General features: G+C 48.9%; 1 protein-coding gene across 1 annotated transcript in view; it reads right to left on the reverse strand.

Annotated features, from left to right (window-relative positions):
- WNT7A (Wnt family member 7A) overlaps positions 1 to 23,419 on the reverse strand; it is a 35,153-nt gene extending 11,734 nt beyond the window's left edge. Inside the window, exons 1-3 of the mRNA XM_053989650.1 lie at positions 23,025 to 23,419; positions 21,940 to 22,166; positions 11,008 to 11,279 (exon numbers count right to left, since the gene is read on the reverse strand). Of these exons, the coding sequence (XP_053845625.1) occupies positions 11,008 to 11,279; positions 21,940 to 22,166; positions 23,025 to 23,095 (570 nt within the window). The 5' untranslated portion in view covers positions 23,096 to 23,419. The remainder of the gene's footprint in view (positions 1 to 11,007; positions 11,280 to 21,939; positions 22,167 to 23,024) is intronic.
- Positions 23,420 to 25,381: the final 1,962 nt, after the last annotated feature.

A 25,381-nucleotide genomic window follows, 5' to 3' on the forward strand; every position in this document is an offset into this window, starting at 1 on the left:
AGGATTGTGCATAAAGAATGGTTGTGTATAAAGAATTGGGAGCCACCAGGTAGAGCATTTTGAGAAATGCTCAAGTTGTCGAGAGAAAAGTTTCCAAAGAGTGATGGAAGCCAAGAGAGCAGCCTGGTTCCAGACAAGTAATCAGGAAACACCTCTTGTGTTAAACTAACAAAGCCAGGTACTGGCAGGAGCATGAGCTGCAGAATATTATCACTTCATATTGCTTCCAAATATTTCCAACCAATAGCCACACACAGTTAATTATAGGTTCATTTGGTTGCATACCAAACTGTGAGAGTTAACCCTAGGGTACCCAGCAGAGGATACTACAGAGGACATATTCATCATGCTGAAAAATGCCTATAAATTTTAGTTCTCCAAGACAGTAATTTTAGTTGAAAGGGATGTTTTTCCTTTCTATCAGCCTTTTTAAGTAATGTCAAAGCAATTCTCCATCAATTTTGCAGTACTGACTTTATAAAAACACAAAGTTTCTTGGCTCAACTTCTTCATTAACTACTTTGGTCTAGAACAAAACATGAGCTATGCTTGTATTTGATACAGAGAGACATATTTATACTTCAGTCCTAACACAGTTCACAGCTCAGTAAATGGCACTGGAGAGGCATTCATGTCCTGCTCTGCCTACCTGCCATTTGTTGACCTGGGAAGAGCACCTGAGCCACCTCACACCCACTCCCATTCCCTTCCTACTCCCAGCCCCACTATTCTCCAGGGATAACACGACCTGGGCTGTGCCAGAGGCACCAAGCCCATTGCCATGGATGGTTGTACCCTGGGTGGAATCTCACCAGGCTGGCACATCAAGAAACAGCTGCCCAGGGAAGTGAGAGCCATTCTTGCCAGTTTAAAAGAAATGTCTCGTTATTCCTCCAGATAATCTCCACGCAATTATGTTAGTTATTAGGAAGCAGAAGCTAGATCACAATGACAGAATGTATATTGTGAACAGACTGCCACACATTTTGTGTTTACAATTCAAAATACTCATGTTATCATAAAGTGACATGATTTTGGTGTGAATTGTAATATTACAAAGATGACTTTCTAATTAAATTTAATCCATAAGTGCTTTCCCCCTCCTGCTGCAGTTGGGACAATAGGTCCACACTTCCACATTTTCAAATAGCTCCCACTTATCAGAGATAAGATCCTACCAGCAGAGCCCCTCTCTGCAGCCCCGCAGCTGCCAAGAGCAGCACGCGCGGACCCAGGCCAAGAATTTTAACAGGGATCTTCTGGCCTGTTCTCAATGAAATTTTGCTCCAATGGAGAAGTGGAATTTCCTAAATTTATGTGTAATGCTGAGTGCAGCCTAAGCACAGGCTGCCCAGAGAAGTGTCCAAGGCCAGGCCGGGACTGGGTGGGTTTAAGGTCCTTTCCAACCCAAATCATCCTGTGATTCTGCAATTCTACCATTTTGAGCAATAGTTGGAGCTTTTGTCTTACAAAGCAATCACATGCTAACAGAATTCACTCTTGAGGTGTGCTGTGTGGATGGATGGGGTTCCCCTGGGCCAGCTTACCCTCACACCACCCAGTGCTGCTGCTTTTTCTGAACTGGTCTACCTGCTCACCACTTATACACGAGTTCACCAGCAGCAGCAGCCTACAATGCCATTGATGGTTCCTCTTTATAAGCCATGCACAAGTGAGTCTTCACCTTGAGATGGATGTTTTTAATAAAGGGTTAACCAGTTTCTCCAGGTCTCCAGTTCAGAAGGCCACAGGATGCCTGTAACAGAGCTAAACACCAGTCCCACCAGTACATGAACCATCAGCTAAAGAAATCATGCATGTCTGTAGTGCACCTTTAGTGTATTGATCTGATCTCAATTTTATAAATCTCTCATTAAGGGATACCTTAATGTAAAGCAGCAGTCTGTTAGATTAAATTAAACAAATATCTTAATGCTAGGGTATTCCTTAGCATAGTTATTCAAATCTACAGTTTTCTAGAAAATATTTTAGGACTTTGACTACACCTTCCAGTCTAAATTTGCTCTTAGTATAGCAAGGCAGACTTCTCAGGCTGAATCCCTGGGAAAGCAAAGCCCAAGCACTCACTTGGTGTCTGGCTTCCTTCTGCCTTCTCATTGCCCACTGGAAATTTCAAAGTAATTTCAACTAAAAATGACAAAATGTAGATGTATTGAAGAAACTTCTGTGAAGTCTTAATCCAAGTTTTTTGGACACATTCTCTTGACTGTTTGTTGCATTTCTTTATTCACAGGCTATTGTGCCCTCTCGATGGTTAATTGTTCTACGCCTGCAGGATTTATCCACCCAAACATAACAGAGTGTGCTGTGGCTCAGGGAACATCTCCTGGGGGAGCAGCTCTGTCACAGGGTGCGTGGCTGTTCCCTCACTGTGTGTGGGCTCATTTTTGGTACAGGATCTGGAATGCTGTAGGCAAGGCTGGTTCCCTCAGTGCAGGCCACCAGCCTGCTCCCACGGGAGCCTGGCTGGAGCTCCAGGATGGAGCTGGCTCAGATCTGGGTTACAGCCCATGCCATGCCATTCCTGCTGCTTGGCCCAGGGACACCCTTTAGGTGCAGCTCCCTTTCAAGTACCAGAAGGCTCGGGCTGGTTTCAATAACCAGCACTAATTCAAATTAATCCCAGTGCCTTCTGGCACTAACTGGGCATGAGAGCCAAGCATCCTGCCTGCAGTTCCTTGAAACCTTTCTGTCCTTCCATTGCTCAGTTCTGCATCCTTCCAGCACCAACAGACCTGTGTCCTTGGATTAAAAGGTTGTTCTTTGTTCATTGATTTTTTAAATTGTTTACTTCAAAATACCTGGAAACTCTTTCCATTAAAGCAAAAGTCTGTTCCTTTTGTACAGCACATGCTGGCAATTATTTCTCTTGGTGAAATAAGGGTTTCATGAGCTCAGAGTTTTCTGCCACCACATGTTAATGATAAGGTTTGAACCAAACCTTGGTTCAACTTTCAGTTTTACCAAAACCTCTTTTGAGTTACAGGTCTAGCTGAGGTAACTGAGTTCATGTTCCTGACTCATCACTGAGGCTCTTGGAAACGTTCCTGGAGGCACTTTCAGCTCAGGCTCAGGAGGTCTGGGCTGTAACTGCAGAGGATTCCAGTTTCACACGGCAGGGAGCAGAGATCCTGCCCCACATCCGAGTCTTGGGTTTAATTTGTCAGCGATTTAGTGAATGAGGCTGAACAGTGGGAGATCTCCACCAGAATTTGGTGTGTACTTCATGTATAAACACAGCCTGTTTCTGCATTAAAAGTGGTCTCAGTGAACTGGCCTAACCATTGGTTTCCTGCTGACTTGGCCAATACCAATCTTCTTTGAGTTCTGCTGAAGTGTGGATATGGAAGATCATAATAAGAGGCAAGGAAATAAGTCTTGGGTTTGGAAACCTGAATTTCCAGTGTGACAAATGCCAACTGGAAGAAACAGAACAGTTCTCAAACGCTATTTCTGAATTTTTTTCAAAACTTTAGGCCAAAATTCAGGTATGAAGCTCAAAAATCTTGGATTCTGATCTCAACAAAACATCAAGGAGCACAGGTTAACAAAAATAATACAAGGCAGGACAGCCAAGCTCATAGGTCACAGTTAAGGTTAACAGGTGCTGGTTTTTTCTTGCAACTTTTCACAGAGTTACAGAATGGCTGGAAGAGACCTTGAAGCTCATCTTGTTGGTCCAACAAGAGACCTTGAAGCTCATCTTGTTGGTCCAACTCCTCCTTATTTTTTTTTTCTTTTTTCTTTTTTTTTTTTTTTGTTTTTTTTTTCATGACCAGGATAAGTTTTACAACCCCCAAACACAACAGGAATCTGCTGTGGGATGATTGTGCTCTGTGAAAGCATATGTTTCAAATCATTAATGTTTGTTTTGTTCTGCAACAGTAGAGACACCAAAGACTCTGTCAAGGCTCCAAAGGTCCTGAAAACCCTGGGAGAAGTGAATAATCTACACAGCACCTTTGTGTATTCCCCTCTCAGCACTGAATGACAAGTATGGTCCTGTGGGAAGTGCTGCTAACTGTCCAAAGAGAAAGGCCAGATTAAATCAGAAATTGTCCAGAAACCTGTGACCCAGCCAGTGGCTTTGCTGAGCAAATTAATTACCAAAGCAAGCATCTGATTATTGCCATTCTAAAAGGTGCCCGCTGTTAAATTTGGAATTTGAGATCTCTGTTATTTATGAAGAGAGGGTGGCACTCAGTCCCAGCTCTCTGTCAGCAGCATGACAGACTGTCAGCTCCAGTAATCACACACATGAAATGCATGTTTTGCTCATAATGACAGAATCCTCTAAAACTGTGACTGCAGGCGAGTGATAGCATTTATCATTCCCTAATCTCCCGTGTAAATCAGGAATTCAGTTTTCAACCACATGAGATATAGGAGGGAGCTGAAAGCCAAAATACAAGTAGGACCATGTATCACCATTTCTGATTAGCTGAAAGTGGAGGACAAGTGGAATGAAAATTCATTTTTGTGGATTACAGTTCTTGTGCAGTCCAATTCCCTCTCATAATTTAGACCAACATTAATGCTTCCTTTATCTTTACTCTAGGCTGTTGAGAAGATGCAGAGCTTGTCTGTCAAGCTCGGACTTGCTTTAAGACTATTATCTAAAAAGTAGGAAAGCCATAAATAGTGCTTTGATCCTTTCAAACACAAACAAAATGCTCTAAGGCTGCTAGGGATGTGTATTTCTTTTCACACCTAGGAGACTGGCCTGCAGAGCCTTGGGATGGAATTGGATGGGATTTTGGAAGCACTCAGCTGCGCCCTGTCCAGTCCCACCAGCCTCAATGGGAGCTTTTCCATTCAGTGAACTGGATTTACTCCAAACTCAGAGCTTGGCCCTTCTGGGAATTCTGCTGCCCCAGCCAGCGCGGGGTGACAAAGCTGCCAGGACAGACTTCGTGGCATTTAAGGCTCCTTTTCTAATTGCACTGAAGTACAATGGGGTGCCAGGCCCTGGGGCTGGAGTGCTTGAAGGGAAGGCAGGGACTGAGCCCTGGGTGTACCTTGGATAAACAGAACTGAGTCCAGGGCATTGGGTGGACACTCCTCTTTGCCTCCACAGCCACATCAGAGATTTGCCAGAAGATACTTTTACAGATTCTGTCTGGTCACAGAGAGGCACAAGCCTTGTGTGTAAACCTTCTCCTCAACCTTCTCTGTCTGCCTGATTTTAGTCTAGGCAGAATATTGTACCAGGAGAGCTCCTACACAGGCACATCTGCTGCACCCAGCACCAGATTTCCTGGGTTTGTGTGACGTTTTAGCAGTGGAGTCATTTTTTTATCTATTAATACTACTTCTCTGTGAGTAGAAGTGTTGTGTGTTGTCCTGGCTGAGGATGTTTGCAGGATGTTCTGGGCATGGTTGTCTCCAGCACAGTGGTGCCAGGGCCAGGCTGTAGGTCAAGATGTGCCAACCTCTCCTGTCACAGCTCTGACAGTGACAGTGGGATTTGGCAGAATTGTCACTGCCACTATCAACAAGGGGCACCATTCAGCTGAGTGTTTGAGGAGAATCCCTAACATTAAGAACAGGAGTTTCTGAAAAGGAAAATGAGGAACATTTCTGTGCCCATGCCAGAAAAACCAAACCAAACCAAAACAAACTAAAAACCAAACCAAAAGAAAAAATCCCACCACAAACAAAAACACATTGGAAACTGTGAAGTGCAATTGCAAAGGCACTGCTAAAGCCTGAACTCCAGGAAACATGGCTATGCTGCTGGTACTCCAATATCCCTTCATTGCTGGTGCCAGGAGTGCCAGGACAGCCTCTCCCAGTCCTGCTTGGCTCAAAGCTGCTCTCAGAGACTCTCTGGAGTCTTCAACAATTGTGAGCAGCTCCAGACACTGGAGCTCTATTCTGGTGTGTGGCATTAGAGCTGTTCCTGCTGATGGGCTGGGAGCAGCAGGGCACATGGTGTGGCTCTCTCAGCCAGCTGGGCTGTGTGCAGGCACTGCTCAGGGCTGGCTTACAGCAGCCACATCCCTGTGGAAGGAATCTCCTACCTCCTCTGTGTCTCTGTCTCCCTGGCACCCACCTGTGCCCAGACAGCACTGTGCCTGCCAAGCAGACCAGCATCCCTGGTCATCTTTTGGGAGCAGAGCTCCTATCAGGAGCTGCTGGAATGCTGGGGTCCCTCTGCAAGACTGGTCTTCCCTAGGCAGGGCCACTCCAGTGCGACTGCAAGCCCACCAAGCTGCACTCCCCTTTCACTGCATATTTTCATATGCTTTAAGATTTAGCTCAGGCAGAACTATTAAATCTCCAGAATTTTAGGCCTATATTCAGAAAAATAGGAATGCTATGTTGTTTGGCAGCCTCTTTTATCAGCCCTGTCTCTCTCCTAACATGCTCACAGCTTTTTAAGTCGCTCATCTGCAGGAGGTTGTGTTCTGTGCTGCTGCTGGTAGTCAGCACAGAACACAACTGAAAAGGTAGTTAAAGAAAAAGGTATTTTGAGAGAGGTAGAAATAGCTGTCCCCTCCAGATAAAGTTAATTGCAGTGGTATTGCACACCACACAAGAAGAGGAACATGTTCAGGAAGTCTCATGGCAGTAATGTTCTCCTGAGGTCAGAGAAGCAGCAAGTAAAGAGTCCCACAAGTGTGGCTTTCCAGGACAGCTTGGGAGAAGCCCTGAGCTCGCTGCTTTCCGAATGCCACTGTGTCACTGCTGCAGTTTTTTACAGGATAAAACATTAAACACGCCAGTCTATTGTAATCCCTGCATGATCCACTTCAGGAACACCTCCTGGGTGCTCCCAGCTTTGCTTGCTGTTTGCAGCAGCTCTGTCAGGCACGTCTTCCACATCTCCTGGGAGCCTCAGAGATGAAGGGGTAATCTGAAATGCTCCTGATGCAGAGGGTGGAGAGACATTGCAAAGTTAGTGCACCTACACATGCCTCCGAAGAGAAATGCTGAATAAAAATCCACCTTGATGTGCTCTTGAAGGCAAAAGCCTTCTAATGCAGTCTGTGCCCATGATTTATAAGAATGACTCATAATATTGCATTATACTTAATATGATGTAACGCTGATGCAAGATGCCATTTGTGGAATTTCAATGTTACAGGGAAAAAAAAAAGGAGAGAGCAGTCTGATCATGTACCTTGCCATGCTGTCAGAATGAGATGCTTACAGCCAGAATGTGTAGAGCCTTTCAGTATCTAGCTCGCTATTTTTTAGCACGATAACCTGGAGAATAACATTTCTGTTTCCTGGAGTATAAATATCTCTCAGACATACATTATTGTGTTACTTACAGTAATTTAATCAACTTCATATTTGAGAAGACAAATTTGCTAACAGACAATTCAGTCTTACAATTATACCCCCTCACATGGAAGTTTGCAGGGCAAATAAGGATTATGCCTTTAAATTAATTGAAGCTTTATCTCCCTTTTCTGCCCCAGATGTTATGAATTCTCCTCCTGTTCTCACTGTACGGCTTGCTCCTTCCTGCAGTGAATCAGCACTTCAGGAAACGCTAATTCAAAAAGGAAAGACACCCTAAACTCTGCTTCTGAAGGTCAGAAATCGCTGCTCTCCAGTAGGTTTGACAAATGAGGTGAGGCTCTGGGGCTGCTCGGGCCACTTTGGTGGGGTGTTGGTGACCCCTGTGCGGAACTCTGCCCCTGCCCTTCCAGCAGCCCGAGGAACTCATGCTGTGCAAGTGAGTCCTGCTGGTTTGTCCCCTGGACAGACAGAGAAACAGAGTCTGAGCCGTTCAGCATGAGAAAAGCTGGCCCTGGCTGCAGGACCCACAGGCACCCCTGGCTGTGTTTATGGGAATGGGTCATGTCCCCCACTCTGCTCCCAGGGCTGCTCTTTGCTGCATCCTGGGCATGCCCCAAGGGTTTCCAGGCACTGCACGACCCGAGCTGTTCAGCAAAGGAACAGGGATGTTCTCCACCTATAACCTTTGAAATCCTCCACATCTGACACCCTCAGTTGTCTCATTTCCAGCAAGAGCTGACAGATTGTGGAATTACAGAGTATCCTGAGCTGGAAGGGACCCTCAGGGATCACCCAGTCCAAGCCCTGGCCCTGCACAGACACCCCAACAATCCCACCCCAGGCATCCCTGAGATCATCATCCCAAGGCTCCTGGAGCTCTGGCAGCCCTGGGGCTGTGCCCATTCCCTGAATAACTGTACCCCTGCTCTGACAGAGCTGTGTGTTCAGGATGTTCAGAGACTGCTGCTGGCACCCCAGGGAGCACAGAGATATTGCTTGGGTAAAACAGGACTGTGAGAGGCTGGAAAGCCTTGAACTGAGATGTCCACAAATCCTGGATCAGGCTTTTCCTGGCGGTTTTCTGTTGGTTCATACCCTGCAGTCCCTTCTGTACCCAGTGCTCCCAGTAAGCCCAGCAGACCATTCTCACCTGCCAAGATGGAATGGATGGTTTTATCAGTGGTTCTCAAGAAGACAACTCGATATTGATGGATCTGTGCTTTTCTAGAGTGCATCCTGAACCACCTGCAGCAGGTGTCACCTTGAAGAAGGACCTTGTCACAGGTGACTCCAGGTGAGTGGGCACAGCACAGTTTCACATTGCAAGACCAAAGTAGAGAGGACTGACTTTTGAACAGCATAGCAGTGCCTACAGGTGGTGGTAAGAAATCAATAAGAATTGATTTATTTTTGGAAACCTGGTAGGTGCCAGTCTGTCTCCTAAGTGCATAAATATCATCAAAACCTAGCCATGGGCGAGTGAAACAAGACAAGAATTTGTAGCCCAGAGGAAAGCCACCATGAATAGATTGTGTGGAGGCTGATAAGATCCATACTGCTCCGAAATGGAGTTCCACCTCACAACAAGGCTGTCTTTGTTGTGGAAGAGTCAGGTTGTGAGAGTCCTGGCATGCCAAATACCTGTAATGGCCTTCCCTGCCAATTGTCTTTAAATACTGTGATCTTTCACACAAGAGCAAAGCCTGAAAGAAATCTCTCTAGCAAAAACATCATTTATTCATTCTCTACAGGACAGTGGAGCAACAAGCCTCTCCTCAGTCCTGTTACTCTTTCTCTCCCCTGCAGATTTAAGCAGAGATTTGTTTGAACAAAGATGGGTAATTTTGCTCTGCGAGGGATGTAGGAAGAAGCGCAGAGCTATCTCTAGATCAGAGCAGCTCCTGAGCCTGCTGGAGAAATGGCAGATGGCCAGAGATATTACAAACTACTGCTCTCCCAGATTACAATGTGGAGAGCTGAACCTTCCAGGCACAAGCTTCCAGGACAGCAAATTGTGCACAGAAAGGTGAGAAATACAAGAAGCCTGCTGGGGAGGCTGGGGAGGCTCCTGGAGTCGGCCTTCCCACAGCCACGTCCAGCACCAATGGCCCTCCTCTGCCCCAGGTCCCCTCCTGGGAGATAACCGAGGTAAAAAATGCAACTTTTCTATTTGTCTGCATTTTTGAGCTTTGCTTCGGGGAAAAATTTCTGGCCAGTAGGCAGTTCCAGCCATGTTTGCAGTCTGGTGTAGGCTGGTGTGTCATTTCCTGGGAATCTTTTACTGCCAGCACCCATCAAATACAAGCAGACCTTTCAAGGAAGTAGCTTTGCCACAAAGGTGAAACTCCTCCGCTGTTTTTTGTTTCACTGGGTCTGTGCATGTACAGCAGAGCAGATTGTGGGTGTTGGGGTTTTACCAGGCTTTTCAGGATGTGCCTTTATGCTACCAGAAGCTGAGTAATAAAGATCTCAGAACCATTCGTTTTGCAAATATTAATGCTCAGTCCTGGAGTTATTCCCAGAATTCAGGGTTCATTTTGCCAGTGTTGAAGTACAAGTTTTTGCACCTCAGAGCCGGACACAGGCATTTGGGATTCTACACAGAGTAAAACTCAGAATCTCACCTATAAAACTCCTACAGTAGCATTAAATTAAAGAAGGGTTAGGCTTTTGTTTGGGGTGGAAATGGCTTTTCTTCAATACAATCTGCCTGGCTCCAGCAAAACTGGCAAGGTCTCAGCCTACAGGTAATTACCACAACAAAAATAGCATCCACAAATTAACTGCTGCTCCCAACTTCCTTCTCCCATTTGCCTCTAAGTCACACTCACATGATGCTGGAATCAGGACTATTGCACAGGAGGAGGTAAAAGGAGAGCTGAGGAAGCAGGGATTGACATCCCTGGGAGATGGGATCAGCAGAACTCCTGCAGGGAGAGCCCTGCTGGGCTGTGCCTGGCATCTGGGGAGCATACAGACACCCCTGGCTATTCCAGCTGCTGGAATTGGAGCCACAGCCCCATTGGGACTGCCTCGAATGCCTGGCCCACAGGGACCTGGGGAGCACAGCTCAGCCCAGGTTGGGTCCTGTGCCTACCCTAGCTGCCACTGGAGATCAGAAACATGGCCAGGGCAGCAAACCCAGGGTGTTCAGTGCCTGGGATCCCCAGGAAACCTGTGTGTGGGAGCTGCTGGAGTCCTGCCTTCCCCAGTGCTGCCTCTGCAGCAGCTGCTCTCAGTCCCAAAGGATGGGGTGGGTGGGAATGCTGCTGTGCCGAACCCAAATCCGTGTCACAGTGTGACACAGAGTGACAAGGACTCAGCCCGGGGTGTTGCTGTGGAAGCCTTTCCCTCCTTGCAGGGGTAGCTCTCACACAAAGAGCAACGTTTGAACAGCAGGGATGAAAATGATCCCTTTTCAGCTGAGTGAGACATTCATGTCTGAACCTGACAAGACTCCTGCTCACCCACACAGCAGCAGGCAGCTTTTCACCAGAAGTACCGTTTGACTTCCCAGATAAAACGTTTGATTTTTTTTCCCCCTTTCTTATAGCTGCAAAGAGTAACATTTAGACAAATGCTTGACGGGCAGATGGTCCAACAACCTGCAGAGGTGCCTGCTTGTCTCCTGTGAATGATGGCAGCACGGCAGCGCTGTGGTTCTCCCACTGCGCAGGGCACCAAGCCCCATGCCAGCCTCGAGACAGACACGGGGACAGCAGGGCCACTCACCTTGCGCCCGGCCTCGTTGTTGTGCAGGTTCATGAGCGTCCTGGCATTCTGCTTGATCTCCCGGGCGTCCACGAAGACCTTGGCGAAGCCAATGCCGTAGCGGATGTCGGCGGAGCAGCCGCCCCATTTCCAGCCCTCCTCCTTGTGGTACTGGCCCTGCTTCTCCTTGTCGCAGCCGCAGTCGCTGAGGTTGCCCTGCGTGCAGGCCGCCGTGATGGCATGGGCCACGCCAGCCGCGATGATGGCGTAGGTGAAGGCGGCCTCCCTGCTCCCTGCAAGGCAGAACAGCCGTGAGCAGCGGGCAGGGGCACGGCGGGCACGGCAGAGGGACCGGCACCGCCTGCAGGCAAGCAGCACCACCTGCTCCTGGAAATGTAAATCTGCTCCATGAACGGGGCTCTGCTCCCCTGGGACTGACCTGCTGGATGCTCATCTCTAAAGCAATGGCTCTCCACAAGGCGGGGGCAGATCAACTGTTGTTCAGGCTGACGCCTTTGGATTTTAGCTTTTATATGTTTCAAATCCTGTACTGATTAATGCATAACTCTAAACTCCGTATAGAGTGTTAGTTAACTGTCTCCACGTTTTGGTCAGACAAAAAAATCCCTCTAGGCCTGAAACACAAGGACATCCTACAGCCTCAGTATAAACAAAAGTGAATGGGGAGGAGGAAACTGGGGGTAAATAACTTCATTACCTGCAGCTGTAATTGGAGAATTAACCTCTGATATGTAAATGGACCAAACTGATAATTGTGTGAAAAACTTGTGACCATCATCCATCCTGGGTGCAGCCTCTGGGAGGCTTTGACTGGCCAAGGTGTGCCTATTGAAGGCTTTTAATAAATACTCACTTTATTCTCTTAACTTTGCCTAGCCTCTGTTCTAGGGGGCCACTCCAAGATATCGAGGCAGCTTCATCTCTATATTTCCAGATGCTATTAGAACTAGGTAAACTAAACTTAAAATGAAAGGGTGGGGTGGCAAATGTTGGAGCTCAAAACTAAAGAAAGAAAGGAAAACAAAATAGATGGGCTTGGGGGTTAAATTGTTAAAGCACCCACATTCAACCTTCTAAAAATTCAGCTTGGAAATAGGATTTTATTTAAAAATTTAATTCTACACTAAGTGTTATTTTTACAGGATGACTGCTTCTGTTTGACTCGTGTTCTGAAAACATTTTAACTCAACTGGGACAATTTTTTCACACTGTAGGTGTCAAAAAGTTTTCAACACTGACATCTGTGCTGACTCAATGAAATAAGTCTTGGGTTTAATTTCAAAATTTCTCATAAAATGAAGAAAAAATCCTGACCTGTTTTAGGCACCATGACCAGAGCAAGGTGAAGTGACAGCCTCACCAGAGGACTGTGAGACACAGGTTGGGCCAATATTACTTTTTGCAACAAGGCCATTATGTCAGGTTTCTGCTCCCTGAGTGGGGGGTTCTCACTTTAAATCTAAGATTTAATTTCTCTTTTTGAAGTTTTGTTGCATCCTGATGTGTGTATTTCCCACACATGGACCCTCAGGGATCTGTTAGGCTTTTGGGGCCAGTTGAGCTGAGAGAGGGCCCTTCACAGCCTGAGGAGGTTTGCAGAGGTTGCCCATGTATGTCAAACAGCCCTTAAAAAGTTTTGGATCTCCCAAACCGAGAACTTGTCCTACTCTTATTTCTCCAATGACAAAATGCACCCTTGTTCAGTAGGATCAGAATCAGACTCTTAATTAGGGGAGTGAAGATGGGAAGATCCACTTCCCTTCTCCAAGTGCTCGTCAGCTGAGTCCTGGCAGACCTCAGCTGCTGGCAAGTGTTTGTTGCCCATGAAACAAGCCCATTTCTGCTGTTCATTGCATTTCACAAAAAAAATCATCACTTGGGAAAGAAACCTTACAACACCTCAGCCTTGGCTGTATCCCTTTCGTGTAATATGATCTGGGTTTCACTGCTGGTCTCTTTTAATGATAAATGTTCACTTCCTTATATCGAGGAAGTAAAATGGAAAACAAGATGACATTATCACAATCTGTTAATAGTCAACTTCGTGCCCTCCAATAGCAAAGGCAGTATTCCCTAATGCTGCAACGTGCTGCATTTATTAAAGAACTTAATAAATATTAAGGAACAGTCAATTATCCGACTTCCTCAAAGGATTCCTTGTTTCTCCTCACTTAAACAAAACAAAACAAAAAAAATCATAAAATTATTTGTTTTGACCATGGAAATTGCAGATGAAGCTTTCTAGAACTCTTGGTTTTTTATAAAAATCTGAATGTGGAAGAGAAAGGCCAGGCTTTAGGTGTATTTGGAGTTGAGCTCTTCCTCCAATTTACACTCATCAACACCCTCACTGTTTTAAGCACAACACTGTGAAAAAGGCACTGATAAACAGTGTACAACAAGAAGTCCCACTTTATCTCTCAGAGGGCAGCAATGCATCACACCAGGTTTCTGCTCCACAAAGCAGCAAATGGGACATTGTCAAAGAAATATTTTTGAGTTGAATTTACATGTGGTTCTTTTTTCCTTTTGATTTTGATCTGATTACTTTTGTTCAGCACAAGTTATTTTCAAGATCTAGAACAAAAACCACTGGGAGATCATTTGAATCTGACATACTCAGCATTGTAGAGGCTGAGCAGCTTTTTTTGCTTTTTAGAAGGGAGAAAAATGCAATGTAGAAAATACAAAATTAGTTAGTACAAGCAGAGTCAGAAGCCAGTGTCAAGCTTGATCATAAATTACAGTACATAAATTATTTTATAAGTTTGTCTTAATTGGGAGAAAGTCTCAGCAGGTTTTAAAGACTCAAATTTTGAAGATTACAAGGTAAAAAAAGCAAGTGCCTAGAAGAATTGACCCAAGTAGGAAGTGCCTTGGCACTTGTGCAGTGGTGATAAAGTGATGCGCGTTTGTCACGTCTGCATCCAACTGTTCCTGTTTTTTCATAAATGATTGACTTTTTAAGTCTCATTACCCTAGCCTGGCTCACAGAAATGCCAGCATGGGAGGGAGGCTCAGACCAGCTTGAGTGTCTTCTGTGACAGTGCTTGAGGTCCCAGGGGATTGTGCCCAAACAGGGTAACCTGGGCATGGGGGTGCTCCTGCCACTTTTAAGTAGAAATTGTACTCCCCTACTTTGGATTTCAGCAGAGCTGAAATTCCTGAAGGATCTGAAGGGAAAGCATGACTTTACCAAGGTATGGCCAAGCAGCTGCTCCTACAGATGTTAGGCAAAGGTGGAGAGTCACCTCACCTGTCACAGAATCATGGAATCCCAAATTGTTTGGGTTAGGAACAGACCTTAAAGCTCCACTCATCCACCCCTGCCACGAGCAGGGGCATTTCCACCACTCCAGTGTGCTCCAAGCCCCGTCCAGCCTGCCCTGGATGTGTACAAGAATTACAAGCCCTTCTTTCAGCTCCCAAATCACACATTCTTCTCCTTATCTCAGACAAACCATGGTAAACACTCCAGAGCTCAACTCCAAGCACTGGAACCTCCAGAGAAGGATCTGGCAGCGGTCAGAACTTGCTCTGGCCATTCACAGGGCCCATGACCTGATGGGTTCCAGCCATGGCTCTGCTCCCTCACCCTCACCTGGGGCTCTCCCCACCCCTAGCCAGTGCCTCAGTGCTGTGGGACCACAGGGTTTCTCTCCAGGTGTTGGACAGAAATATCCTCCTGCTTTTCCTGTGTTTTTCTGCACTGCAGTGAGGTGTGCAGCACACTGCAGCTCCATTTGCTCTCATGGCAGAGAGCTTGGCATTGATGGCTCCCAAAATTTCTGCACCTGCTGATGCAGATCCTCTCCCAAAGCACTGGAATCCTGTCTGCAGACCCTGCACTGGGCAAGGCACCTTCCCAGGCTGTCTGTACCAGTGTCTGTGAGCTCTGCACAGGCAGCCACCACGCCGGGGTGCCAGGTGTCTCGAGGGGAAGCACTGAGAGGGTCACAGGTGGGTGCAGACACAGGTACTAGCAGGGCAGCTTGTCTCCTAACACTGAGCACAATTATACACAACCCATGCACACCTCGGAGCTTTAATTCTGCAAACACTCACTACATGCCTCTGATTTGGATATGAATGTTTGCTAGACTGGGTTTGGGCTGATCAGCCTGTCTACCAGCTGCACAGACTGGTCTGCATTCTGGTTTTAATTTAGCTAACTTCATTCGGGTTAAGTTTAAGTTTGAAAACTTTGTAAAAACTTCATTCACGCTGATTAGAAATTGGAACTTATTTTTTAAAAGAAGTGCAATACCTTGATGTTGTTTGGGAAACAAAGCCTAAGCCTGCAAAGTGCAGAGCGTATTTACTTGCAGGCAATCAGTAGGTACTCAACAGTTCAGGATCTAAGCCTGTCCCACCCTATCAGTCCCCCTCATAAATTGACTAAGCTGTGAAATAAAAGAGAGACAAATTTCTGTTTATCTCACTGGAAAACATGGGTTGTATTTTCTGCTATTTAAAGCCAAAGGGTCAGAGAGGGAGTTATCTGCAGTGACATGAGCTGAAATATGATTGGGAAAATATAAAGATGGAAAACACAGCATACCTTGCCAATTATGTGCCACAGCAAACATTTCTCCTCATCTCTCTATAGAGGCCATAACTCACAGCCTGGAAAAACGCAGAGCAGAACTCATCCCCTGCCTGCTTCGGGCTTTGCCTCCTCCTTCTTTGGTAGCAGTTTTTTTTTATTTATTTTCACCTTTCTTTAACCTAGCATGAGTGGTTAATAAGAATGGTAGCTTAAAAAAAATCATTGAAGTACCCTCTTCCTAATTTTTTCTTCCCTTTCTGTACAAAGTTTGGCGGGTTGGTGCCTTAAAATCTTGTATTCAGTTGGAATTAAAAGGATGGTTCCCTATAAAACAGCACTGTGGTTTTACAAAGATTAGTACAAATAAATAAAATACAGAGGGGCTTTAAGAGGCATTCAAGACTCTGGGGGTTTAGGTCCTGCCCACTTTCATGAGCTAAAGTTCCTTTCATTTACATGTGAAACTCTTGCAGAGGAAACACTCCAGCTAAAGTGACTATTTCTCAAAATACCCCCTCTAAATGTATAAAGTTACTACTCAAGGCGTGTGCACTGCAAAAATCGGAGCCATTATTCTGGAGTTCAAATAAGACTCTGCTTTTCAGGGGGCTCTGAGCCCCCGCACCCCAGCCCTACTGGGAAGCCCTGCCCCTGCCACAGGAGATCTTCCACCTTCCCAGTCAGATGCAATCTCTCTCTTTCTCTGGAACAAGTACTCACAAGACACATCTGAAGGCAGGTATGAAAACCTTGTGATGGGAATTCCAACTGCAGTGACCTTGGGGCAATGTTTTATCTTGTAGTGACAGTCCCTGCTGAGAAAGATTGACTTTTTGGCATAAAGCAGCTTTGGATGATCAGGCCATATTTCAGCCTGGCCTCTGTTTTGCCTGTAAATGACTGTTCTCCTGCAAGACACTGACAGTAAAAACTGGTTGTAAGGGCTGGAAACCTAGCACAGAAATTCAGACTCTGACTTCACATGACTAGATAGCAAGACTCCTGTTAATTTTTTTTTTTTTTTTTTTTTTTTTTTTTTTTTTTTTTTTTTTTTTGGTGCATCTTGGGGTGTTCATAACAGCAGTGGTTGAGAAAACAGAATATTTCTCAAACTTTCCTCTAAATATTGACCAAACCACATAATGCAGCAGCACTCAGAACTTTGTTTCCCACAGACCTGGGCAGGTAATCTTCCATGCAATACAAAAACAAGAAGGACTTTCCTGACAGAGCTCCAGGAGAGTTTGGACACCGCTCTCGGGGATGCACAGGGTGGGATTGTTGGGGTGTCTGTGCAGGACCAAGGGTTGGACTCCATTATCCCTGAGGGTGCCTTACAGCTCAGGAGATTCTGGGATTCCACCAGTGGTTGCTCACTTGGTCTGTTATTCTGGAATTTAAACAATCAGACTTTAAAACCTGACACAAGAGACTACAGCAACTCCCTGAAATGATTGAAGATTAAATCTGTTCTTCAGCACACTTGTATTGGGGTGCTTTCACAAGTGTTTGGCTGTAATACAGTGACAATATGAAGATTTACTCATAACTTTTCTGTTAATTTTTGTGTTAAAGCTACCCAGAGAGGTAAATGTCCTAGATCTTCTTCTGTTTTCCATACCAGCAGGAGAGCTGACAGCTCTGAACAGGTTAGTGAAGGGTTTACCTTGTAGGGCAGTTGCCATTTGTTTCAGTAGGCAGGAGTGGGAATGTCACTCTTCCCTTACATTGATTGAAGCCATAAAAGAAAAGTTGATTTTAGTATCTGGAAAATGAATCACTGCTAAATTCAGTCCAGGGCAGAGCCAACAGTGCAGTGGAAAAAGGAAAGCCAGCAGGCTCTCCTGGTGTGTGTGTGCCTCAGGACAGCCCGGGAGGATCCCTGAGCCAAAGGCATCGGGCACAGTGTGCAGAGCTGCTAGGCTGCCTTGCTTTGCTCATCAGCTTTGGGACCAGCCTGTCTATGGGGATTCTTCTTTTGATTTCAGCTTTCTGTATTCCCAAGAGTAATGTCAGGTGGGTGAAGTATCAATGTGATTATACTGAAGCATTTTCCAGGGTAGAAGAGAGCAAAGAATTGATGCATTTTAGTAAGGCCAGGATGAAGACCTGGCTGAAATGTTTTGCTAAAATTTTCCTTGCAGACCACTACTCACACCGCAGGACTCCCTCCATTCCTCCCCCCCTACTGGGTCCTTGCATCCTCTGCAGGGGTCTTGTGCCTCTCTTTTCTCAGATCTGTCCTGAGGAGTCTCCACTTGGCCGTGTCCCCCTGTGGAAGTGCAGTCAAACAGTTTGTACCACTTCACTTTCTTGTTTAACAGTGCCAGTGCTGCTCACTTGTGGAATAAAGAGATGGGTTTTTTTCCCCTATGATGCCAATGTGGTGGTGTCCTCCAGATCCTGTGAAATGTAGTCGTGTCCCAAGGCAGTCCTCTGAGACAACAGCAGAATCATTGCTGGCCACCTGCTTACAAGGTTGCGCCCCGCAAAATGGGCCCCTGAGGCACAGCCTTTGTCACAGCTCTCACTCTTCCTGTGATCCAGCAGAGCCCAAATCTGATTTTCAGACTGTATCAAAGGCATCTCTGGCTGTTCAGATCCTTAGGCTTGAGCCACATTTCACCTGAAGACAGACAGGCAGGAGGGTTTTGGCCTATCCTGCTTTAAAAACGTTGGTTTTGATTGTGGCCGTCCTCAGGAACAGAACTGCTGACCACCATGGCAAATGTATTTGGTTTTAAGTGTGTCCATAATTGCAGTGTTGCATCATCTCCATGGTTATTTTAAAAATTCTCTCCGTGACTCTACATTATTAATAAGGTGTCTGTGGAAAGGTCTAGAAGAATCGTGCCTGTGTCAATCTGGGCTCCATCATTCCCTCCGTGACCAGAGCAGAGCAATCTGATGGCACTTTGTGACTTCTCTTCGTGCTCCTGGCACTGCTGTCAGGAGCTGGCACGAGGTTACATCCACAGGGTGTCAGGAGGGGAGAATTTCTCTTTGGAAGGGCAAAACTGATAAAATGACCCAGGAAATGGAGAGTGAGTGCTGGCCACTGGTTGGAAGCTCACTGCGACGAGCAGGAAACTCAAGCCCATGAGCACAAATATGCTCTAGGATGAATTCAAACGGTTGCTTACTGTACCTCTACAAAAAAACTCCACAAATAAACTCCACAAATAAACTATCACTTCACTGGGTGGTGGATTGTATGTGAATTTTAAAAAATACTCACATGCTACAGGTTAGAACAGGGAAATACTGTTTGATGCTTTCCTTCTAGAGAAGTCCAAGTGTTTAAATAAGGCTAATATTCCTTTTGCCATTTGAAAGATAGGAAAAGAGAAACACAGAAGAGAGTGCCATGATCCCTTAGCTACACAACAGCAGGGCCAGGAGGGGAATCGCTTTGAACAGCAATAAGAGAATGTAAATAATTGCAGTACATTTGCATAACATTCATTGAATAGATTACCCAGCAAGGGTAAAAGCAAAGAAAGCTGGAACTGAAGATGTGGCTTGGTGTGCCATCAAAGCTGTGGGCTGGGAAATAGATCACAAGACTCTCTGGTACCTAAGGGAGCTTGTTTTACACACAAACTCCATTTCCATAGGAGTTACTTAGGCACATCCTCCCAGGCTGCTGCGAGCCCCTGCTGGCTGCACCTGCCCGCAGGGCTGTGGCCAGGACAGCCACACCACTGTCACCCTGAAGTCATGTCCTCATCACAGAGCAGCCCACCAGAGCCACCCCAGAGGCAAAGGAAGCCTCACAGAGACAGAAGGATGAGCTCACATGCGGCTCACATTGCAACTGGCAAGACAAAGGTGCCCTGCACTCCCCAGGCAATAACTTCAGGGTGCCATTGCCTGAAAGGTACAGTCAGTTCTTAAATGCCAGGGAAGGGACTGGCGTGCTTGAGGCTGTTGGAACAATATTGTGGAACACACCTTGTCAAAGGCTAATTTAAAAAGCAAAGAGGGTACATTATCCTCACCAAATGGTAACCTGAGTTGTTCTGGTGCTCTGTCACCTTGAAACACTTCCTATAGGGCTTCATGGTCCTTCATGTCCCACATCTCTCTTTCCTATTCAGGGTAAGGCCCTCAGGCCTGATCTCATGTTTGTGGGCGCCAAATTTGACTTATGGCTTTATGGCACATAGGTTGCCTTTTTAATCAAGGTAAAATATTATTTCTTTGTATGGTAACCTGGAACACACCCTGGCAGAGATCGTTGGGAAAGAACAAGAGATGCCTTTTCCCCATAGCCATAGAAAGATGAGCTGTGTCAGATGTTCAGAATTTCTATACCTGCTGATAGGGAAGAAGCGGAAGAACAAGGAGGTCACCTGAACAGAACAGTTACATTAAAATATTCTGTGGTGTTTGAGAGCCTGAGTAGTTTTATCCCTGAGACCACAGGAATGTCTGTGCTAAAGAAAAATTCACCACTGGATTTCAACCCTCTTATGATTTTTACCAAAGTTTACTTTAAAATTAACATATATAACCTGTTTAAATTTGAGGGTTTTGTTATTCTTTGAAAGATTTTTATGGAGTTTTGTAATTTGGATGCTGTTCAACTCTTGACTGTGTTCTGAAACCAAGTAAGAATTTGCCCTATCCATCTTAGCCTCATAATGGATAGATAGAACATATTACGAGTTATCACCTCAAAGACAGATCAAAGTCTACTTCCTTTGATATTGACTTTCTTTAAAAGGACCTAAATATAACCCGCTAGCTAAATAATTCAATTTTCGGAGGGAGGGAAGGAACTGAGAGCATGTTTACACAACACACCACAACAACTCTGCAATTTTCTAATTTCTGAGAGAAGAAAACTCCTTCTCACATTTCTCTGTTTAAGGAAATGTTACTGTTTGACTAGAAGAGCCCAAACCTGCCAGCCATCCAAATGGACTCTCACTGACAGAAGTGGCAAACACATGCCTGCATCACTGACAGGAAGGGCTCAGCTCAAGGAAAAGAAACAATGAGCTAATCTGAATAAATGCTCCATTTTCAGATGTTTCCCAATGTTGTGCAGGGGGCTTTTTACCTCCTCTACTTGAGCCACTCTGATTATCAAAGGTTTTGAAAGGCAGGGTTTTCAAACCGAGCTGAGTTCTCTTCCTCTTCTTTCCTTACCTATCTAAGCTCTGGGTAGCACCTACCAGTGTGCACTGATGTGGTAAAACCCACGCTCCGTGTTCTCAGGGGCTGCAGAGCAGAGTGGCAAGGCTGCGCCTCTGTGTTTCATGGGAGTGCCAGGAATGAGGGCCTGGGAGAGATCCTGCCATGGGACTGATTAGGGCCTGGGGACAGCCCATCCACAGGGCTCCCCCACAGCTGCTCAGGACTCCCCTGGCCCCTGTTCTCTGTGCTGCCTGCTCTCCTCATGAAACATCCATGTTTTCTACCATGCTAAGCATTGCTTGATTGAGTTTCTGGGTTTTGCAACTTCATTTTACATGGGGAAGAGACTGGAAACCACAGATCCTTCTGGATGTGGAATGCAGTGCTGCGAAGTGATGAGCTTTCAGTGGTGGCTCTAAAAAAGACTAGCCTGTATTTGGAAAACACATTCCTTGGTCTTTGCATTTGAAATGGAATCAAAGAAACGTTGGGTAAATTTCACTACAGCGTTTTGCAGGATGGGGGCATGAGAGTTTTAATGCCCCATTTCTTCAGGTATTTACATTTGTTATTATTAATGCTGTTTTAGTTCAGAATTTGGATAGATTTTGTACTGCTGCAATAACCGAAGACATGGGAAATGGAAGTGGATCTTCTGTCAGTGGATTGGACCAGTGTTTGTGAATGCCCTGACATCTCAAAGCAAAACACACCCACTCTTCCTCGTGGCACAGAGGTACAGCTGCTGTGGAAGGATTTTGTGTGGTAGGAATTTCTCACAGCAAGACTGATGGCTGTGCCTGGGTCCCACCAAGCACAAACACCAAGCCGGTATCCCTGGGGGTGCCTGCACCCCAGAAGTGCAGTTCCAGCTCTGCTCAGCATTCTGGCTCTCACTGCTGCCTTCAACAAGAGCCAGCCCCCTTTTTTCCCATCCCTAAGTACATGAATAAGGTCCTGTGCACATGAATGGGAAGCTTTTTGGAGAGGATTTCTGAGAGCAGGGCTGTGAAATAGTGTGGTGGGAGCTGGCACACATAGAAGCGAAGCACAGGCAGGTGCCGTGCCGGGAGGGAGCAGGTCGGCAGTGACAGCACAGCGCCCAGGTGCACACACAGTCCTGCCCGGCTGGCACGGGCTGGGAGTTGCCCGTCCCCAAGCCCAGCAGCCGTGCCCGTGCCACCCCCGGGTGCCCCCCGTGCCCTCGGGCGGGCGGCAGCAGAGCCGAGAGCACGTACCCACTTTGAGCTCCTTGCCGAAGACCGTCCGCTCGCCCAGGGCCGAGCAATTCCAGCGCCCGTTGCGGAACTGGAACTGGCACTCGTTGATGCCCATCTGGGACCCTTCCCCGATGACAATGATCGCGTCGGGCCTGCTCTGGCAGATCGCCCGCTGCCGGGGGGCGAGCCCGGGGATCTTGTTACAGATGATGCTGGCTCCCAGGGCCACCACAGAGGAGAAACCCCTGCAACGACAAGACACCGGCGGTGGCTGAGGGAAGGCTCGTCCCGGAGGCAGAGCAGCACCCGCTGCCTTCCCGTGCTGCGGCTCCGGCGCTGGCAGGTGCCCCGGAGAGCGCCCGCTTTTCCCCTGTCGCTGCCCTCTCCCCGAGCCGAGGCAGAGATCGGCAGCACGTTGGTCCTGCCAAAACACCACCAAACTTCCTCCTTCGAGAATTAAAGAACGTGCAGCAGCATTGTCTGTCCGGGCCGCGCACAGGCAGAGGGCTGGGAGGGTTTTCCCAAACCTTCCGAGCAGTTAGAGGAGAGAGGGAGAGAAGGAGGGAGGGAAGGAAGAGAGGGGGACAACCCACGCTCCCTGCCCCGCGGCCGCGCCGCCTCCTCCCGTACCCAGCGCACCTGGCCGGGGATGCTGCGGGTCCGGAGCGCCGCCGCCCGCCCTGCGCCCCTCCCGGGGCGGGCGGCGTTGTCTCCCCGGGCGGCAGCGGCCGAGGGATGTCCCTGCGGGAGGCGGGGGCAGGTACCGGGCAGAGAACGGCCGGGGCACCCCGCACCGGGCCGCCGGCCGGGCTGGGAAAGGCCGGCAGCCTGGGGACCCTCGCAGCCTCTCACATCGCCGGGGCCGCTGCCTCGTCCCGATGGAGGGCCGCTCCGAGGTGCAGGCACTTTACCTGTCTTTTGAAAAATAATCGTGATCTCCACCATCATCACTTTTTTCTTTTTTTTTTTTTTTTTTTTTCTTTTTTTTTTTTTTTTTTTTTTTTGAGACTTCTCGAGTTAAATAGTAACAGGTCTGGGCAGGTTGGGCTGAGCGCTAAAGAGAGCGCGATTGTTATAAAGGAAAGAAAAAAAAAGTTACTTACCCGATCTTGATATACACAATCCCCAGGCTCAGGAAGATGTGGAAGATCCAGCGCCTTGTTTTCCTGTTCATATTCCTTGCTTGCCGTGGCTCAGACCAACACGCAAAACGATGCCCGGCGCGCTCGGGGCCGGGGCCGCTCCGTCCCTGGCGGTCACGGCCGCCCGGCCGAGCGGGGCAGCCCCCGCCGCGCCCCGCAGCACCCGCGACTCCGCGCCGAGCCCCCGCCGTCTCTGAGCATGGCCCCGCCGGGGCTGCGCTCCGCCCGCGCTGCCGGCCCCGCTCCGGCCGCGGGCGCTGTCCGGGAGCGCGGGGCTGGACGGGCTGCAGGGTCCTGCGAGAGCCAGCCGCGTCCCCACCTTCGGTGTGAATTGGCTCTCTCTCTTCTTCACACAACTACCCCCCTTCCCTTTTTTTTTTTTTTTTTTTTCCTCTCTTTCTGTCTTTTTCAGCTACTTGGGCGTGTTCTCCAAAGGAGGGAGTTGTCCAGCCGGGGGGGGGGGGGGGGAAAGCGAGGCGGGGAGGTGGGCAGGAGGGGAATAGGAGCGGCAGACGGATCACCTGCCTGCGGGCAGGCTCAGCGCGATCCTCCTCCTGCGCGCACGGCCCGGGGGAAGGCGGCGGGGGCTCCGGGGGGTGTCACCGAGGGACGCCCCCGGGGCTGGCCCCGGCCCGCCGGGCGGCATTGGGGGCCCGCACCCCGCGCTGCTCCACGCCGGCAGCGGGGCCGCAGCTTTGACTCCGCGCTCGCCGCCCGCTCGCCGGGGCCGCCGAGCACCTGGGTCCGGTTTTATGCGTTTGTCCCGACGCTCCTCCCCCCGGTCTGCCTCCCGCGTGTCGCGGGCTGTCCCGCAGCCTCCCGGTCCCCGCACCGAGGTGAGCCCGGGGCGGCCGCAGCATCCCTGGAGCGCCGCCCCGCCCGCACCAGGGGGCTCGGCGGCGCCGGCAGGTGCGGGGGGGGGGGGGCGCCAAGAGGGAGCCCCGTGTGCCCGCAGTGACCTCCCCGCCGGTTTTGTGGCCGATCCTTCCAGTGACAGGGCAGGGCTCGGTCCCCGTGACAGTGGGCGCGCGTCCGTGTCCGCGGTCCGAGCCCACGCTGGGGGCGGCCCGGGGGCTGCGGTCGCCCGGGAGCTCCGCGGAGCCGCTTGCCTGCCGCGGGCGGGGGCGCCGGGCCGGCCGGAAAGAGGATCCCGGCTCCTCGTTGCGGGAATTTACACGGATATGGTGACTATTTTATTATCCACTTAAAATATTTCAAACAGGGAGGTTACCTAAATGATAACAGGGGTGTGGTGCGGGAATTGTTCTGCTGATAATGTTTTTCTGATGACAGAAACACGATGACGGGATCCCTCAGTGTCCCTCGGAGGAGCCGGGCCAGAGCCCCCCGAGGAGTCGGGCTGGAGCAGCTCTCACGGGGCAGCGGCCGCGGCCGCACGGACCCCTTGCTCTCCCGAACCACCCCAGGGGGGTCCGAGCGGGGCGCAGCCGGTCCTGGGGGGTGCGCCAGGTCCGTCCCTGCCGACTTCCCGGGGCGGGGAAGGGGCATCCCAGTCCAGCTCTTCATCGCTCCGCATTCCCCGGTGCGGCGATGATTCCCATCACCTTGGCGCCCCGCAGCCTCTCCGTGCAGCCGGGCCGTGCTTCCCGCTGCGCCCGGAGCCAGCGGACGGCCCGGCCCCGGCCCGGGACGGAGCACGGAGAGAAATGCAGGGGTGCGGGGGTGCGGGGTGTGGGAGTGCAGGACTGCGGGCTGCGGGGTGCAGGGTGCGGGGAGTGCAGGGCGTGGGGCGCAGGATTTCGAGGAGCTCGGGTTCGGGGTTCGGTTCGGGGTTCGGGGGAGCCCCGAGCCCCGCGGGCAGCGCCCGCCGCAACCTCTTTGTCAGAGCGGCACCTGGCGGGCACGGGCGGAACTGCAGGCGTGGAAAGCGCAGCGCGGAGAGAGGAAAAGGGGGAGGGGGAAAAGGGGGAGAGGGAAAAGCAGGCAGCAGCGGGCAGCCCTCAGCACCTCCAGGGCATTTGGGGCGGTGGGTGCAGCTGCCCCGAGGCTTTTGCAGCCTCCAATGTAATGAAGGCTCCCAGCCCTGGAGCACACCCAGCGCCAGGGACAAGGGGATGGGCCAGAGCCCACAGGTGTGAGTAGAGGGCAGCAGGTATTGATGAAAATAAATTCAAGGCGTGAAGCAGGTCCTCTTTGGGTGGGGAAACCCCCTGGAAGAGTAAAGTGCCATTACGAGGCAGCAGAAAGGCCATGCTCCACTCACCTCCGTCACCAGCAGGGACCACGCTGTTGGTGCTGACAGAGCTGTGCTCCACTCCAGTGCCACGAGCAGGGGGCAACAGGGACAGGTGTGCAAC

This window comes from Vidua macroura, chromosome 13, assembly GCF_024509145.1.
Source record: "Vidua macroura isolate BioBank_ID:100142 chromosome 13, ASM2450914v1, whole genome shotgun sequence".
Lineage (NCBI taxonomy): Eukaryota > Metazoa > Chordata > Aves > Passeriformes > Viduidae > Vidua > Vidua macroura.